The 19,187-nt window shown below is 42.5% G+C and overlaps 1 protein-coding gene across 8 annotated transcripts in view; it reads right to left on the bottom strand.

Annotated features, from left to right (window-relative positions):
- Positions 1 to 763: 763 nt before the first annotated feature.
- The window catches only part of Elavl4 (ELAV like RNA binding protein 4), a 141,392-nt gene continuing 122,968 nt past the window's right edge, over positions 764 to 19,187 (bottom strand). For 6 of the 8 annotated variants that reach the window (XM_052715417.1, XM_052715414.1, XM_052715412.1 and 3 more), the window contains exons 4-7: positions 9,972 to 10,125; positions 8,217 to 8,442; positions 6,584 to 6,622; positions 764 to 3,719 (exon numbers count right to left, since the gene is read on the bottom strand). In XM_052715417.1, coding sequence (XP_052571377.1) covers positions 3,350 to 3,719; positions 6,584 to 6,622; positions 8,217 to 8,442; positions 9,972 to 10,125 — 789 coding nt within the window. In that variant the 3' untranslated portion in view covers positions 764 to 3,349. The remainder of the gene's footprint in view (positions 3,720 to 6,583; positions 6,623 to 8,216; positions 8,443 to 9,971; positions 10,126 to 19,187) is intronic. The other 2 variants (XM_052715413.1, XM_052715415.1) reach the window with 2 other exon arrangements.

Genomic DNA, 19,187 nt, shown 5'->3' with positions numbered 1-19,187 from the left:
AGGTCATTGCTACTTCTAAACAAAAGTAAGTTCAATAATAAAAAGATGACCTCCCTTGTTTGGCTGTCACCTCTCAGAACAAATGGTCTACTTCCTTGATACAGCCCTCAACCTGACCTCAGTGGAGGACAGGGCAGGAGAAGCAGATCCCGACTCAATTCAATCCTATTGGAGACTTGCTGTTTTTTTTTTTCAGGTTTCTCAATCTCACTGAGTCTTGCCTGCATCACCCATGAGATAAGGATGATGTGATCTACTCTTCACAGAGTGCCAAGATGATCAAGTGAGAGAATGCAGCAGTCCCTATGTGGCATGCCTGATGTATAATGAATGCTTTGAAAACAGTGAACTTTGTCCTCTGAACAACCCACAGGTATTCTTATAAATAACAGATAGTAACGTGTCGTAATGCTACATGAAATGACAGATCTGGCTCACCAACTAGCCCAGTGTGCCTCAACCTTTAAAGGACCTGAGATTCATCCTGGTAGGTGGTTCTGGATAAATTTGCCTTTAGCCTGAGATTCTGCATTTCTAACAGGCTCTCAGATGACAAGGGTAATGCTGGTTGGGGACCATGCTTCGAGTAGTACAGAACTAGGTCATTGACATCTAAAGACTGAGTAAACTTGGAGAGACTGGGCTAAGTTGCAAAACAGAACTTAACACTTTTTTTTTATTTAATGAGAGAATATCATGGAATTCTGCTTATATTATAAAAAAAAGTTTGAATAAACACATTTAAAAATTTGGGAAGCTCAAATTCATTCTACACACTTTCATTTATTGTCTGGACAGATAAAGTACAAATAATTCAAACACAACAAGGTTATGAAAAAAAACATTCACAATACTTTCCCTCAGAAATCATCTAAACTAGCAAGATTAACATGAAGTCATTCATTTATAACTAAAGTATACAACTGCCTGGTCCTAAGATTTTTTTTCCTTTTTTTTCCCCCAGATTGAACACATCATAGAGAAGAGATTTTGGCGTGCCTTTCCCATGAATGCTTAGCAAATGCATCAGAACTTTGCCAGCAAACTGCATTCATTCATAGCAGGTGACATAAAAAGGTTTCCCTGAATGTTGAACGAGTGTTCTCTGAACTGAAATCTGGTGTTACTTATTTATTTTCTTCAAAAACCGAAAAGAGGAAAAAAAATAGAAAAAAAATGTAAAGGAGTAGTCTATGATGCAGCCTTGGTTTTTGTTACCTGTCTACCACTACGACGACTACTACAAAGTTTGCCTCTTCAATGTGCAAACAACAGTCCCGTCTACATGCGCTTAGTGGGTTCAGCATGGGAAAAAATGCACAAAATAAGCACAAGTTATAAATAACCATAACGTTTTATTACCATTAAGACTAAACTTGTATTGAAAAGATTTTATGTAACAAGACAAGAAAAGCAATAGCAAATTTTACTATCAACTAGATTATGCATAGCGAGTAACTGTTTCTATTACCCAGGGAAGAGCATGAACTCTTGGATTTTTTTTGTTTCATTTTTGTTTTAAATATATAACCGTACAAAGCACAAACATACTAAAATGATCAGTGCACTGGACATGGGAGCTTGCTCCCAGTCATTTTGTTCCCTTAGCTCTGTTTAGTTTTCCCCAATCTGAATTACATTAAAATAAAGACCCAGTTTTTTTTTTTAGTTTTTCTACTGTGCAGTAAGAAAAAATATTCACAACAAACATGACAATATATCAAACAATAGTTCTACACAAGTTACCTTGATACCTCTTTAACTGTCACTTAAATATCATAAGAAAACATTTTGAGACATATACAAACAAAACTAGCCAAGTGTTACAACTTATAATAAATTAACCAAAGAAAAAATAACTTTATATATATATATTTATATTATATATACACATACACACACAACAGAATGACACAATAATATGCTTCTTCCCAAAGTTTAAGTAAACAAATAAGTAGTCTAGCCAATCTAGCTATATTTGATCTTGGCCATAGGCATCATCACATCTGCAATTAAATAAATAAGTGTTTCAAGCAACATAAACAGTGTTTCAAATGTACCCACACAGCCCAATTTTATCAGCATGGGCTACAAAGTGAATTTGAAAATTGCTTAATGAATGTAAAGCAAATGTATCTTTTTTCCTCTCCTAAACACGTTTACATTTAACTATGATACTAAGATATGTAAATAATTTTGTAGCACCTACTGCTCAAACTAAGGAAGTTTTAGATTAAAAGGAAAATGAATCTTTTTAATTTTTGTTCTGCTGACATCCCATACTGATGACTTAAAGAAAAACTGTCTTTCAACTCATCTCCTTGCTTTTGGGTTTTGACTGTGGGGAATTGTGGTACCCTGGGTAGAATGAACACTCCTTTCCCCTAGCAATTAATATTTTTTATTATTATTACATGCTATGAAAAGATATGAAGATCATCTGTTTATAGCCCATCCTTCAAAAAACAGTCTACGAATCCAGTTTAAAACACACATCTTGATCTCTAAAAAGTTACCAGTGCAGTATGAACGCGACAAAGTTGTCAATTTCCCCTAAATTAGCCAGTCAAAATATTTTTTTCTCAAATCCAGATTCTCTTGTAAAAATTCTTTATATTTTATAAAAATAGATTTTTCTTGAAACCCATTTTCAGCAAAGAGACCACCTCTTTGGCAACAATGTTAATGTTATTAAATTGTTAATGTCATCAGGTACCCCCTTTCCCCATCCCCTAACAGAAGACTGTTTTAATTCACATGATAGAAAAGAAAAAAGGAAAAATAAAAAAATTTGCAAAAGTTTTTTTTTTAGTTTTGCAATTTTTATTATTCCTCTTTAATTTGTGTGGGGGTTTTTAACCAATCTGATTGGATCAACGTTTTGACAAAAAAGAAAAATCTTTTTTTTCTTCCTTTGAATCCCATTACTTTGTAAAAATTGTTTATTATTTTTTTGTGTTTTTTGTTTTTCTTCTTCAAATGAGCGAATGGTCATCTTAAAAAGACCCACCTTCAAGGAAGGTAGTAAAGTTAGCTGGCTGGGTAAAAATCCCTGCACATCGCTATCTATGTATATTATATTCAACAACGACAGCTATGAAAGAACATTCAATGCATCAAAGGTATTTTTTTTGTTTTTTTTTTCTTTTTTTTCTAAGCATTATAAAATCCTTTCCTGGTACACCTCAGGATAATCCAATGTTTTAATACTTAGGCAACACGGGCTTATAAAGTCCATGGTTGAATATAAGCCTTGGAAAGTTTGTCTCTCTCTTTTGTGTATGTGTGTGCGCGCGTGTTTTGTTCGTATATATTTATATATATATTTTAATAAGTAAGGGTGAGAAATTCAGGATTTGTGGGCTTTGTTGGTTTTAAAGGAAACTTGCAACACTCTGTCTCCCAGGCGATAACCATTGAGGCTGGCGATGGCCATGGCTGCCTCATCGTAGTTGGTCATGGTGACAAAGCCGAATCCCTTGCACTTGTTGGTGTTGAAGTCACGGATGACCTTGACGTTGTTCACTGCGCCAAAAGGGCCAAAGAGCTGCCAGAGGACACTCTCATCAGAATCAGGGGACAGGTTATAGACGAAGATGCACCAGCCTGTTCCTGTGTGACCAGGGATGTTCATTCCCACAAGACTTGTCATCCCGTCAATAGTGATTGGGGAGAACCTGGGGGGACAAGCAGAAGGGGGGACTGGTCCAGACATCAGTCTGACCATGGATGACACACAGATGCACAGACAGACACGGGGCAAAGGGCTGAGTGAGTGTTTGCAGGAGAGTCTTCAGGGTTTCAAAACCAAAATGCAAAAGCTAACATCTGTGACATTTCTTCTGATGGGGTGACTGGACAGCTAAGGCTCATGCCAAGAGAATGGCCAAGTCATTTCCTAAAAGCCACAAGAGACCCCCAGTTCTAACACATTATATGTACATACATTGTCCCACCCTGAACCTACCCCATCATAGACTGAGTTCTCAGGGAAGGGACTCTGTTTCATCCATTCTACTGTTGAGTTTATTCATTCAGTGATGTGCATATGGGCTCTCATAGACACATTGGCCCATAGGAAAAATACGTGTTTCTTGGTTGAGGGAGTGACAATCTGTTTGATGTCAACGCTTGGAAAAATTTACTTATTTTTTTAGGCGGATTAAAGGATGGCTCTAGAGGTGCTCACTGCACCACCATCACAGTCCCCCCACTTACGTCTACCCAAGACCTCTTGGTGTTACTGAGGTCATAAATACATGAGGACCTCTCTTGTTATTAACCAGATGAGTGGCTCATATTCCATTTAGCATTTATTCATAAGGGTTCTCCCACAGACCTGGAGCAGTAATAACAGATGTACTACTCCTTAATACTATATCATCTTGAAGTCATCTCTGAGCATCACTGGAAAAGTCCTCAAGTGGTTTGTGTAGTTATAAATTTTGAATTGCTATACATTAGAAAAGCCTTGGTGCAACAACTGTTGTATTAGGTTGAAAATTTCAATTTTTTTTGTGTAGTCTTGAAGAGGAAAAAAACCCCTTCAGATTTTATTCACTGTCTGATTAAATAAACCCATGTGGCATTTGTGGTGGAAGAAACAGTTAGGATACCAGAGTCTATGGCAGAACAGTATTGGCAACACTTTGTTTCACACTGAACTTAAACAGGGGGTTTTGACCTATTCATTGATGACCAGATTGCTTTTCTTTTGGTTGATTTTTTTTTGAGAGGTAAGGGGAGGAAATTGGAGAAGAGGAAGTCCAAAATAGATAGGAGTATGGGACAAAGTGGAAGTTATGACTATTTTAAAATGTAAGCAGACACTATTGGAGGTTTAGAAGTCTTATTAAAATCCATATTTAGCTAGAATTTAGATAATCATATGTCTGTTAAAGATATGCTAAGCATAACAATTCAGTAGATATAGTTTTTGTTATTATTCACCAAAGCAAGTTTCCCTTTTGCTTAAAAAAATAACAATAAAGCAGAAGCAAAACCATTCATGGTTCAGATCCTTAAAGGGGTAAAATGGCTTAATTATTACTTATATTATTTCTAAAGACTGACTTATAAACAATTTCTTCTTCAGCTGTGAACCTCTGATCCCTTTCAGTTTATGCACAGAAAGCAACTAAGTACTTACTATAAGGCCAAGGTCAGGGCTAGGAAGGGGTTTTAAGTAGGATTACCACTCAAGGTAGGATGGAGGCTACATCCAAATCTGGGTTCAGTGAAAAGGAGACTCTTGTTACCAAGTAGTGCTGGCTATGCTGGATTGGGTTGCACTGGACTAGAATGGACACTGGATGATGTGGCAACACATGGAGTACAGCCCAGTCTTTCCTAGTCTCATGTGTGTCCAAGCATCACCTTCTCCCCATAGTATTTGGTGCTAACTCACTAAAGTTAGAGGGCAGCAAAGGTATGGGATGGAGCTAGAAAAGATGCAGAATGCTCAGGACTAGGCAAGCAGTGTGTTAGATACGTGGAGATAATTTAGTCAGCCTTACTGGTGCTGAGGTTGAGATTCAAGAGGCTGGCACTCTGCTAGTAAAGTGTATAGTCTACTAACTCCCTTCACTGTGTGCTCATTTCCAGAGTCAGGGTACTTAGCATGCATAACCAAGTGGTAAAAGACCCTGCACAAGTGAAGAGTGTGCTGTGGTCTATGAAAGCCCACATCTTTCTCCCTCAACTGACGAAGTTGTATTAAGGTGTGCATCTCTACTGAGAAAGAAGATAAAGATCCTATGTCCCTGGCAGTGCAATGGAGTCTATCAGGTCACATTTAGGGACCTCATGGATACAGCTACATAACACACCTAACTTCTAAGACTGATTTTAGGTTGGGCCTGGAAAGCTTTATGATTACATTCAGAAAGTCTCAAACCCTTGACCCTGCTTCAGTCCCCAGCCCCATAAAAAGGCTTTAAAAATGAAAGAAACCTCAAATTTACCCCCCAACCCCCCACACATATAACTGAGAGAAGACTTATATAACGGCTAAAACCTGTAATAAAAGAAACCCTTGGTTGAGGTGCACACAGATACACTTCATTCTCAAGATGTGCCTTAAAATGCACACTGAAGTGGGATGGGAGTCAAAAAGCCATCCATGTTTTAATTCATGATTTGGCCAGATTGTCGACCACGATTAGCAAAATGTTCTAATTTTGATTTGCCGGGATCTGCCCTCTGAAACTGAATCCTGGCATCAGAAATGCAAAACAGGTGCTTAGCAAGTTTGCAGAATCAGCCAGAAAAGTCAGGGCTTTCTCCCCAAGGGAAGCTGCTCAGGACCAGATCAGATGACCCAGGGCTTGGTAGCTGTGGCACCTGAACCACAGGGAAAGCCCACCTGCAAAAAAAAGAAAAGGTGAAACACACAAATACATTTTTTTGTGTGCCCTAAAAGAAACAAAATTAACTGAGGTCCAAAATTAAAATTAAGAATTTGACATGCTGGTGGAAGAAAAAGGAAGAATTGAAAGAAAAGTAAAGTTAGTGAATTAAAAAAAAAATCTAGCCCCAGTCTGTGCCAACACGGACATCTGGCAATCTGTGGAGTTTTAATTACCTCTTTACGCCATAGGCCATATTAAGCAAATTGTCCAGCCTGCAAAGAGAAGGAGGGTCTCTGGGTTAATGCCTCACAGATGGCAAGATCACTCAATGGAACTATTAATAAGAATGCTCCATTTTCAAAGAAGAAAAGCTTGACAACTTCCCCACTGCTCAGGAGACTGTCTACTGGTAGTTCTCTCTTTTCCTGTTTCCAATTGCAAGTAATTCATGTCCAGGTCACTTCTAGAGTCTAAAGCAAGTGTCTAATGAATTCTGTTTTCTTTCAAGGTCTGAATTAATTCAGCTCTCCCCTGCCATCTCTCAGAACATTTGTGTGGATTTACTTTTATGTTACTTGTGAAATTGTTAAAATGGGGCGGGGGTGTTCTTAAATCATTTACCTTTTATTACAACTAAACTTGTGTGCAAAGGTCTCTATTCCTGGTTAACAGCACATGATCACAGACTACACATAAGAACAGATCTGTTAGTCTAGCTGCTTTCATTATATCTGGCCACACCCACAATTGGGAAGGCAGGGAGTTTTTGTGAGCTAAGATTAAAAGAAAAAAAAAAAAGCTTACTACGTAACAGCCCTAAAGCATCTCCTAGCAAAATGTCATTATGTTATAATCTTCCTCACGTGCATACCTTACTTGGGGACAAGTTATTCACACCATGGGGCAGCAGTAACCATAGTTTCCACCATTAGAAGCTTGCTGGAAAGGCTTTTTACATAAATACTACATGTGCTTTCATACAAAATAGAAATTAGATGGCTCGGACCCTTCATGAAATTATTAACTATTTCAGAGTTATGGGGCATAGGAGGACACATGGAAAGTCTCATTTCTTCCTTCACTGTGGCCAGATGGACTGTTTTATCATAGAGAGAAGGACCCCCTATTTTCTCATGTGAGGTTTGACCAGGAAGAAAACCCTTTCATTAAAGGGAAGTTGGTACATGGGCAGAATATGGTACTCGCTTAGAACTTACTATGGGGGGAGGGGGCGAGTCAAGACCGTGTTCTCCCTGCACAACAGAGGCTGGCTAAAGTCTAACTGCTTTCCTGGGAAAAAAAATCCACCTCTCAGGAAGGTCCCACAGGGAACTGTCCATTGTACCAGGGACTTCCTGGGGTTTGGGTACCCAAAGAAAACACTAGTAAGGTATGATTGAATCTTCCTTTTCATCTTCCCAGAGTACGAGACTTAAGAGAGTAAAGTTAATATTAAAGAGAGTCTCTCCTCCCCTGGATTCCAGCATCACCTAGGAAAAGAGGCAAGGACAAGTCACTCCTGGCCAGGGTCTACCCTGCCTTAACTCTGAGCAGCTGCATACATCTCAGTGATTAGCTCCATTGAAATTGATTCTTCTTGTCTGGCTAAACACAGAGATTTTGTTTCTACTAATGATTCTCAAGTTTAACCAGTAGTCACAGTGAAAAGCTGGGAGAGGGCTGGTAAGAGTAGTCCTCTTGTATTTTATAGGAGTGGCAAATGGTGCTCTGGGGGAAGTGTCCCATAGTGATGGCTTGGGTGGAGCAGAGGCTGTTTGCCTTGTTCTGCCCTTCAGAGCTGTAGGTTCTCTGGCCCATGCCCCACTCCATACTGGTGATGGTGTGGTGAGTAGCAGACATGCCTACCTGAACCTTTGAGCCTGGTGGTGGAGAGGGCCAGGGTAGCGCCTGTTTGGGGACTGGTAGAGCTGGGAGAGCAGAGCCTGGCTGGACTTCTGGCTGGGGTTGTTGGCAAACTTCACAGTAATCGGTTCTGTAGCACCGCTGGGCTTCTGGCCATTCAGCCCTTTGATGGCTTCTTCTGCCTCGATCCTCTTATCAAAGCGGATGAATCCCACCCCTCTAGAGACTCCTGGGGAAGGAAAAACAGCATTTGCAAAGAGTGACCCAGACAGTCGGGAGCTATCACTGGGGAGCACCCTGTAGATACTTTGTGGTGACTCAATCCACTTGTGAGCCAGCTCCTTGAATTTCTGTCACTCACCAAAAGGCATCTGTCTGGGTGCCTTTCTACCAGCATGGCTCTGCGCAGATGTCTCCAAGCAGAACACAGTGGGTGTTTCCCTCCAGGCCTCTACAATTGCCCTGCCTAGTCCCTATCTACCTTTAACTGACCACCTAACACTATCTAGTTCTGAGGGTGCCTTTCATACCTCATAACTGAACCTCTGGCCACTCACCGCACCCTTTAGGAACATATTCTGTGCTTTTTCTGCACCCTTTGAATGATGGACTTTATGTCGGCCACTTATTCTTTGTTGTCTTAAACAGAAACAAATAAAACCTACAGATTACCTTTCCCTGGATCTTTGCTACATGCAGATAAAATTCAGACTTTTCAGGATAGCAATTATTACCTTTGGCAGTCTGGTCTCAAATCTCCTACTGAACCTTACACCAGCCACCCCAACCTGCATTGAACAGCTTTTATTCTTTCTTAACACCAAACCTTGGGCTATACCATCCTCTGCCTCTAGACTGTTCTATCCCTTCCTTTTTTGCCAGGAAACTGAATCATTCCCCAAAGCTATGTTCCAAAATTGCCTCTGCCATGGAGCCTTTCCAACAATCACAAGGAGGCCCAGTACACCTTCTTCTGAGCTCTCATGGGACACTGGACAGTCTCTAGCAAGCACCTCACATGATCACATTGGAGTCCTGTGAGGGCAGGCTCTATGTCTCCTTTATCCTTGGTCCTGAGTGTCTCTCTGCACAGTGTTTGAGGTGGAGTCAACACCACTGGGGATGGGTGCATGGATCAAATGGTAAACATGCATGTTTACCTCTACTCTCAGGGGAAACATTTCAAATTGAGATCAAATCAGGAATAGGCAAAAGACACTGTCACTGACAGTGCAGCCCCAGCGACCTTACATCTCTTCCTGAGAGGCGCTGGTTGGGTTTCTTTCTTATGGACAAAGAACCGTAGCACCTTAGCCTGGGATCATACCCATGCACTGCTGACTTAGCTAGTGGGAAATCTGACCTCCCCCTTTAGATGACTCCCAATATGTAGAATAAAACAGCTTGAAGTCCCTTCTAACTTTACATCACTGTGTTCTGGAGCTAGAGCTGTACATATAGTTTTACCCACTGGATGAAGGCTGAAAGCTGAGACAGACTTTGAAGGCCATAGAACCCCACTCTTAACTTGATACCCAAATCTTCTTTCATGACCCTGCCAAGTAGTTTAGTTGTATTTCCATGGTAGAGACTCTGGAGTCTCAAGACGGCCCATTTTAAATTTAGGTAGTCCATGTACAAGGGTCAGGAATCCGCCTGTTCAGGGTCTGCATCCTCACCTGCAACATCCACAAGCCTACTTCTGTGGGTCACATGGCACAGACATACAGGGGAATCAATTACAAAGAAGCACTTAACCTGTGACTTGATCGACCAGGATGCGTGAGGTGATGATGCGACCGTATTGCGAGAAAAGCTGCTCCAGTTCCTTCTGGGTCATGGTCTTGGGAAGGCCACTAACGTACAGGTTAGCATCCCTGATTGAGGCTGAGCTCGGGCGGGCATAGGACACCTAGGAGAAGGTGAGAGGTGCTAAATGCACAACAGGCACTCATCCTTAGAGTGGAGACTGAAGTAACAACCAAGATGACAGTCCCTTGTCCGTCCTTAGGACCCACGATTCTTGTGTAGGAATAACAATAGGAGAACAGCAAGAGATGAACAAAAGGAGACTTGTCAACAGAAACTTAAAACAAATGCACAGATAAAGGTCTGTGAGTGTGAACAGATAGCTACTGTATGGCAGCTGTTAAATGCAGAACTACCCACGCGTGAAGTTCTGAAGATTTACCTCCTGGATGTGGGAGTATAGATGATTTACTGTATCCAACACATAATAATCTTTGAATAAGCCAAAAAGAAAAAAGAAAGCCCGTGAAATTCTGCTCTGTACATTTCTCTCCATGCCATCCTCCCTGTGCCCATTCCCTTATCCAAAGCATCAAAGCGGTCAGGTTCTCTGCACGATGTTTTTGGTCCCCTCCTTTGTGTTGCTCCAATCTGTTCCCACGAGGTCTGCTCTCGCTGAATGACAAAGTGCTGGTGAAATGGGGTTGAATGAACATCTGCTTGCTAAACTCGATATGTGACCTTGCACATCTGCAAGGATCAGTTGCCTCTCACTTTGAGGCAGGGCAGATAGAATCACAACAAACAAAAAAATGGGGGCACAGTGGATAAGAGGGAGGGGAAGGACAGTGGTTAGAGACAAGAGCCTCACCGGTGGTTATAATAAGCTTGACTTTGTAAATTTGTTCTCCCAGATCTCTCAACTGCTTTTTTTTTTCCTCCCCAAAAAGCTAACACAGAAGTGTAAACAGATCTGAAATTCCATCTGCAAGAAGCCAAATCTTTAGCAGTACACATAAGCAAAGCAAACCCCAGCAGTCATTAATTTTAGACTTTCATTTACTTATTTATTTATTTTTTAAGAAAACAACATCAGACATTTGAAATATAATTTACAGCTAGTCTAACAAAAGCACTTTCCTGCTAAAGCTATTTCTGGGGCAGTTAGGGCTCAGAATAGACGATGAAAACAGTCATTTCTGACTACATCTGACAGTGGTGGACAGGAAGGGATCTATATGCCTTAGCATTTTTCAGCTGGCAGTTTCTTTTAATCTATATAACAGATTCAGGAGACTTGCTAAATCCATTAGAGTGAGAGTGTGTGCATGTGCATGATTGTGTGTGTGTGTGTGTGTGTGTGTGTGTGTGTGTGTGTGTGTGTGTGTGATTCTGTGTGTACAAAAAGCATGGGTCCACAACAAATGTCATCCTAAATCAGACCATTGACATTAAGAGCTAAACTTTGAACAGCAAAGTGGGCCTTATTTATGAGATCTTCAGGCAAAGAAAATGAGTGCAGAGAGAGGATTAAGGATGAACAGACCCCTTACTCATGGCATATTCTCCCTTTCTATGACAAGGACACTAGGCCCCTTTATGAGTTCTATACCTAAAAATAGATGTTGACTCAACAGAAAATGATGTGAATGACTAATCTGCCTCGCTAGCCTCCTCTCACTGATGGAGCCAGGCAGCTGCCTCCAGTATCTATATCTTCTAGAAATCCATGGGTAGCCTTGGAGGCCTCTGTATGTGCCACATCTTCCCAGAATATGGCAGAGAAAGCAGAGTAGCTTTTACATGGTAGGTATCTGTGTGCATCTGGGGCCGGCCGGGGAGCTGAAGGATCAAGAACTCCATGTAACTGTTATGTGGAGTAATTCTACTCCACAGAAAGTGCTCCTATCCCAGTCCTCTAAGGGGCAAGAACAGGTTATAACATTCAGGAGGAAGCAATGGTAGGAAGGAGGAAACCCATCCACAGTTCTAAGGTTCACCTTGTCTCACCTTGCTAGTTACTGATGTTATCTGAATATATCTGTGTTCCATCAAAGTTCAACCTCCCCACTGCATGCCTTCGCTCAGGGGAAAGAGACCAAGTCTGACTCTTGTAAGGGCTTAGCTCAAATGCCACCTTCTTTTGGCAGTCTTCTCTGTCTGATATTGCCTCACCCTGAGATCCTCCTTAGTGGTCCACTCATTCGGATCTTAATGCACCATCTAGTCTTGTGGTTTTCTTGAGGTGGGTGTATATGTGTCTTATCTATGTCTGTGGCTCCACCTCTCAGCACAGAGCCTGAAATATGCCGAAGGTACAAAACATACTGGAAAAAAAAATGAATGAACACCCACAGCTCATGATGGATGATGCTGGTATTTGGGATTCTTTAGAGTTAACCATAGCTTGATTCCTCCACTGATATGATCACTGAGCCAAGCACCCAGAATCATAGCTATGTGCCCTCACTAACTGAAGAGCTAAGATAAGCTTCTTACTCACTAGTGCCTGAGGTTGGAAGGACTAAGAGGAGTCTGCTTCAGAATGAGATACCACAAATACTTCTGGAGGATCTAATCTGTGTGATGGGAACACAGCACAAACCAGGTGTCTCGTTCACCTTCAACAGAGGCAACAGGCTCCTCACAGGATTTACCAAATAAATATGGGGTGAATGGATGCGCAAACACAGTGACCCATTGTCACAAAGTCACAAGATGTGTGTCATGGCAGGGTTATATCTTAGTGTGACTCAAACATGGGGGGGGGGGCGGGGGTAAGTTGGGGGTTAGAAGGACCAGGGAGAAGATAGAGTTGTAGTGAGATAGGTGGTAGGATGGATGAGGAAATGGGGACCTGTTAACAGCCTTCTGCTTTGAGGAAGGTCAAAGGTTTAGGAAAATGCCTGGCAGTGTACATTTTCTACTATGCAACGGCTGTATAAAACAAAGCAAAGACCTTGGTTTCTACTGGTTTGGGGCAGCTTGAGCTGGGGTCCAGAAAGGAGCATGTTGAGGGCAGACTCTGCAGGGCAAACAGAGTTGGCATTGGAAAGTCAATGACACAGTCAAAACCATTTCCCCCAAAGATGATCCTGAGGCAGAATTAGAGCCACAGATCCCCAGAGACTGACCCAGGCACAGAGCACTAACCGATCAAAAGGTAAGCAGTATCTGGGTTGTTCTACTCCCAGCCTAAGCCCTCTTCAGTTTTTCTCCTCTATTTAGAGCCATAGCTTATTGTTCTTTTAGACCTCTGTGCAGTACCTCTGGAGAGGACCAGGCAAAAGAGATAGGAAAATGATTTGCTCAATCTGGCATCTAAATGCTTATCCTCAGACCCAAAAAGTTCAACTTTCCTCAAACATTTGTTAAACTCTAGCAGAAGGACTGCAAATGTTAGGCCTTTTGCTAACCTGAAACATGTCCCCAAAATGGTGACCTTCAGCCTCTGTATTGGTGACATGTTGACCCTCTAGAGCTCAGGGCTTCCAATGTTATAGGCAGTGCCCTGGAGAATTTCTCTTGTCTTGAACTATCAGGATCTTGCTCATTTCATTCATCCAGAATTTCTTACAAGAAGGTTGGCATTTCTAGGCCAGCACAGCTCTTGTCTAGACAAAGCTGTGAGTGAAGAAGCCACTCCTTTCTGGATTAGGGTGGCCCAAATGCAGGTGACTGAATGGCTGACATCACAGACAACCCTGTCAGAGATTTTCAACATTTCCACATGCCCTAGATCTCTCTTCTTGTGAGTTTGCAGTCCACCTACCCACTACAAAAGGACCCAATAATAACAATAAACTTGAGAGCCTTGGTGCTAGAAGTGGCCTTGAAAATTTGGGAGGAACCCATGAAGGGCTGAGTATCTATCACAGACATTTCTGAGAACACGAAGTTCACAACTACATGAATATCCTATACTACCCCTGGCCATCACTGGCTGCTGCAAAGATCTTCTTTATAGACCTCAGGGACATCCTTTCTGTTCTCATCAGCCTTCATCTTTGACAGGTGCTAGTTAGAGTGTTAAGGAACCACATTTTGAAATAAGTTACTCCAAAGCGTATACTTACGTTACTTTAACTGAAATTGAGATCCCAATATAGAATGGAAAAAGATATAGAGGTTAAGAACAGCTTTGGCATATGGGAGCTTTAGATATGAATCCTGTTCACTTTCCAGATGCGTGACTTTGTGCCTTTCTGAGTGGCATCACTTGAGTAACATAGCTCAGAAGCTAAGAGAGCCACTTGTGTGTAAGATTCCTAGGCACAAAGACTGGCCCCAAAGTAAGTGCTCAATAAACCGTGACTTTGACATGGTTGCTATGTAAACAGGCCTTATTCTAGACACTGGGGAGCAAAAAAAAAATTTGTACAACAGTTCCTGACATGCAGTACTGCTAGTCTAGCAGAGGAGATGTGTACAATTTCATTCTTTGAAGATCAAGCTACAGATTTTCCCCAGTCTGTTGTTAACACCCTATTCTCTGAGTGAATACAAACTCCCCAGAGCAGGCCGGTCCCCAGGGGAATGTTCATTCTAAAGACACCAGGAGAATGGCAGCAGAGAGCAGACTCTGGAGGTGCCAGGGCTTCTATGAGCAAGCCCTCCTAGGGACCTGCAATCCCACCTGTGGGAGCAGGGAGAGCAGAGAGCAGCCAGCTGGCTCCTGGAAACAACAGCTTTGATTGTGAGGATTGGTTTACCTCTGTGCCTGTGGATGCAGCCCTCCTCACAAATAGGACAGGTGTCTGCTTTTGTGGCTCCATCCTTTGTGTTCCTCTCTGCACCTGCCACCTGATAATGCCACTCTAAGAGAGCACTGGGGATAGAGCCTCATGGTAACATCTCAGATGCAGTTTGATCCCATCACATTTTTCCCTGTTCGGAACTCTCCAACGTGTCTTAAACACCTTGTGTTGGAAGTCCGAATCCTTTACCTAGGCATTCAGGGCATCTGGCCCTGGCATCTGGCCCAACCTGTCATCTCCTGCTGACCTCTACATGCACGCTGTGCTTCAGTTCAGACAAAAACACAGTCACAGGTTTCTGGCTGTGCATTGAAAGTTTCTATCTCCATGCCTCTGTTCTTGCTGTGTGTTTATCCTCATAGCAAAATGAATTCTTGATTACCTTCTAGGCCTAGCCATGTTCTCCATGAGGCCCAGGCATACACGACTATTCTTTCCTTAAGTGCTACGGGAGGTGTCTGTCTCAGTGGTCATAGCTATCATAACCTACCTCCTATCACAATCTTCTGCCTAACGCCTGACCTGCCCCATCAGGTTGTACATTATGGTGAACTCAGTACACTGACTTCCACATCTAGTTTCAAAGCTTTACTAGGGCAGGAACTCAATTGAAACTAAATGTATAATTCACTTTAGTGAATGGATTTCGTATACTTTCCCAGGAGCTGACTCAAATGGAAAGAAAGAACCATGGAGTTAGGAGTATCTAAAGGTACCATAGGCATATCTGACACACAGTAGGGCCGATGTCTTTTTAGGAAAGTGTGGTGATAGATTCATGCACCTTAAAACTTACTTTTAAAAATCTACCAGGTTGGTCTGGAGAGGTGGCTTAGCCATAAAAGGCCAGGCTCACAACCAAGAAAAATCTACCAGACTGTCAAAGGTGCATATTCAGTACAAGGCTCTCTCTGTCTGACTGGGGCCTCTAAGTGGGTGAGATGTGGGAGAAGTTTCTCGTTGTGATTAGGGGAAGAGCAGATGCCAGAGGCAGAGACGCAGATTCCTCTCCACTAAATTGCAACTCCTGCCTCCTGCTTCATGTAAGACTGGTAGGAGTGCTGCAGCTGTCTGGAAATCCACACTACTTCCTGCCATCCAGGGCTCCTGACTGTCGTCCATGCTTCAGTAAGAGTCAGGTTCACTCTCTTTTAATGCATCCCCCAAACAGGTGGATAAAGGAAGGGTTCTACCCACTCACTCTCTGTATCTGCCATTCACCTGAGGGGTAACTCCACTCATTTTTTTTTTATCCCTGGAAGCATTTGTTGAATGCTCACTGAAAGTCATGATTGCCTACACATGAAAAATCAGTATTTCCATTTTCCAGATGATAGACTCTGGTGCAGTGAGATCTAGTACTTTGCCAAGGTCATCTGAACTAAGACAAACTCAGAGTTCTAGGATCTTTCCACTGGGCCACACCAACCTGGGCAGTGAAATAAAATCCATGTTCTTGGCACAAACTGTTACTCTTCTTGGGAAGGTACCAAGTTGGAACAGCCATAATGTAATATTTTATTAGGCTATTAGATCTGGGAAGAATCATCTCCAAAGAGGACTTATGTTTGAAGAAGAAAAGTGAGCCACCGAAGGTCATCACATATAGTTTTATAACAGAGCTGGGGCTTGACTATCTTAACTCAGAGTTCTTTTGAATGAACAAAAAGGAAAAGGGAAGGAGGGCTGGGTGCTCTATGGTCTTTAATAGACAAGTCACCTTGTCCTGAGCCTCATGATTACTATGCAGAACTGACTCTTTAACCCCCAGGGTCACAGATGTCCTAGGCTAGCATCATCCCACAGAACTTTCCGGGGTCAGGAAAACATTTGATACCCATAATGTTTGATGGTAATTACTAGCTACACATAGCTACTAAGCACTTCAAACAGTCTGAATGTGACTAAGGAACTACACTTTTGTTTAATTAACTCAAATTACCACATGGTGCTAGTGGTGACTACATTGAACCGAGCAGCTTCAGGCCCAGAAACAATGTAAAGTCGTGGCTTTTCAGAGCTAGGAGGGCATACAGGCTCATCTAGTCAGAATTCGTGCCAGAACATCATCCGAACAGGTTCCATTTGAATGGCTCTGATGATGAAGGGCTCTTCCCTATTCAAGAACTACACTGTACTGATAGCTATGTCGGTTTTCTTCCCAGTTATTTTAAATGTAAGGCTGAAGCAATGCCTTAGCCTCACTGCAAAGTTTTCTTTCCAGGAGAATGGGACAGTAGCCATCCCGGGTAGATATAAGGGTGCACAACGCTCTTTTCATCTTTCTCATTCACCTCTGGACAGCATTTAAATGTCAGGACTCTTTAAAACAGGGAAATGAAAATGGGACACAAGACATCAGGTGGCCTTGGGTAAGAGAGGTTCACTGTTTCCTCTGATGTGGAGATATAATCCCAAAAGTGCTCTCTCTCTCTCTCTCTCTCTCTCTCTCTCTCTCTCTCTCTCTCTCTCTCTCTCTCTCTCTCTCCATGTATGTGTGCTTGCATTTGTGTGATTTTTTTTGGAGGAGCTCACATTACACCATTGACTTCTTTTACACTTGCAAATGCTCTCAGACTCCATCCAAGCACTTCTGAAAACTTAAGTGTGGCCCCAACTTGTACCTGTTCAGTTTTCTTTTGTAATCCAGACCCAGGACACTGAGAATGACCTTCAAGATCCTGGGATCATATCAAGTTCAGTGGGCTGAGAAGGCAGAACTGTTTCTATTTCCAACCATCTATATCTGTATGCATTTGAAATAATTTACTCAAAGAAAGTTAAAAGGGCACCTGAAACCAGAGCAGCAAATACAATCTCCCACTAAAGAGGGGGTGACAGCCAGTACAACTGGGCATCTCCAGTTTCATTGGCCTATCCCTGGTCCTTTCCTTGGGGATTCAGTAACCCCAGCCAGTATCCTGGCTGACCTTGGCAGCAAAGGGTTCCTACAAAGGAGTGGTGGTGCCTTTTTGTTATTAACGAGATAGAGGCAGGCAGGGTATTATTTCTGGGTGGGGTGATATCCGTCAGCAAAAACTGATCTGCTAACTCTCCAGGAAGCATTAAGAGCCGTGATAGGAGAAATAATTGCTTATGCCGAGTGCAAAGAAGAGATGCCTCAGCGGAATGGAGGCCTTCAGCAAGGTAGGTGGATAGCCGAGGAAGTGGGGAGGGAGGAGCTGCCCATGACCCCTGGCAAGGGAAAGAAGCGGCTAGAGTGAACAGGAACCCGCAAAGCTCAAGTGCAGAGAGATCCCCAGAGGCACTGCCAGCGCCATTAGGAGAAAAAAGAGAAAATGTTGAAATCCTTAAGCAGCATCCTTACAGGGGAGGCAGAATAACCAGCCCACTTCCTCCCCAGAGAAGACGGGATGGTCCTTCTGGAGAGCTTTCTCCAGCAGCCTCTCTCCTAGTTGGGTTCTCTAAAGACCTGGGATGCTGCCTAGTGATAAGGTGCCTCTCTTATTTCCTACGTCTGTCGGACAGTGCTAGCTCTTAGGGGTTCACTTGGCGTGGCAGAGGCTACTCTCTTCATCTGAGACCTGGTGCTGAGATGTGTACTCTAGTTTGCACAAGTGCTGTGCTCTAGAAATGCTTTATTATATCAAGTTGTACTTTTATCATTTGAATAAGGCTTCATGTGATTATTAGAGAAATTCATAAAGCCATTTACAAACATATAATTCAATGGAGAAAAGCCTCAAATACAGATAATACACATATATCACATACATACACACACATTCCATATTATGCAGCAAAAACATGCCCCTGCTCCCTCCCCCCAAGAAAAAAACCCCAAATCTAAGGCTGATAAAACCTACGGCAGCACCCTGCCAAATGCTGGTTTGTGGCCAAACACTCCACAAGGCACACTATCAACAGATGGACTATCCTGGAACTTATTTTGAGCAGTGTGACTCCCACTTACACCTTACACAGCACCCTATCTCCCCTCCAGCATCCAAGGGAACCTCTCTAGCTTGTGGTCACTCTATTATCTCACTGCAGCTTGCATAGCTAAGTGCCCCACCCCCACCCCCATGCATGCTTGCCAGGAGTGAACCTACAGAGGCAGAGCAAGTAGTGAACACATCTCAAATCCTGCTTCTCACACTTAGGTTAAAGCCTGAAGAAGAGTTCCATCACTGAAGGGTTTAGCAGAAGTGATACCAAGCCTTCAAATCCCAGTTTGCTAGACTACATTTTACCAAAGTATCTCATGGTAACTTGAATATCAATCCAAACAAACCCACTTGGATTATTCCTGTTTTGAGGGTCCTTCCTTTCTTCCTTTTTTCCTCTTTCCCTCTCTTCTCCTTGTGCCCCCTCCATTTTGTTATGAAGCCCAGGTTGACCTTAAACTCATCATAATCCCTCTGCCTCAGCCTCCAGAGTGCTGGAATTACCATTACATCCATTCCCCATTTTGTTTGTTCTTAACTAATGTGACAAGGAGCAGAAG

Source organism: Peromyscus californicus, unplaced genomic scaffold, assembly GCF_007827085.1.
Source record: "Peromyscus californicus insignis strain IS unplaced genomic scaffold, ASM782708v3 Scaffold_5__1_contigs__length_169319896, whole genome shotgun sequence".
Taxonomy (NCBI): Eukaryota; Metazoa; Chordata; class Mammalia; order Rodentia; family Cricetidae; genus Peromyscus; species Peromyscus californicus.
Note: the sequence above shows the minus strand (reverse complement) of the source record. Positions and strands in the feature narration are given on the sequence as shown.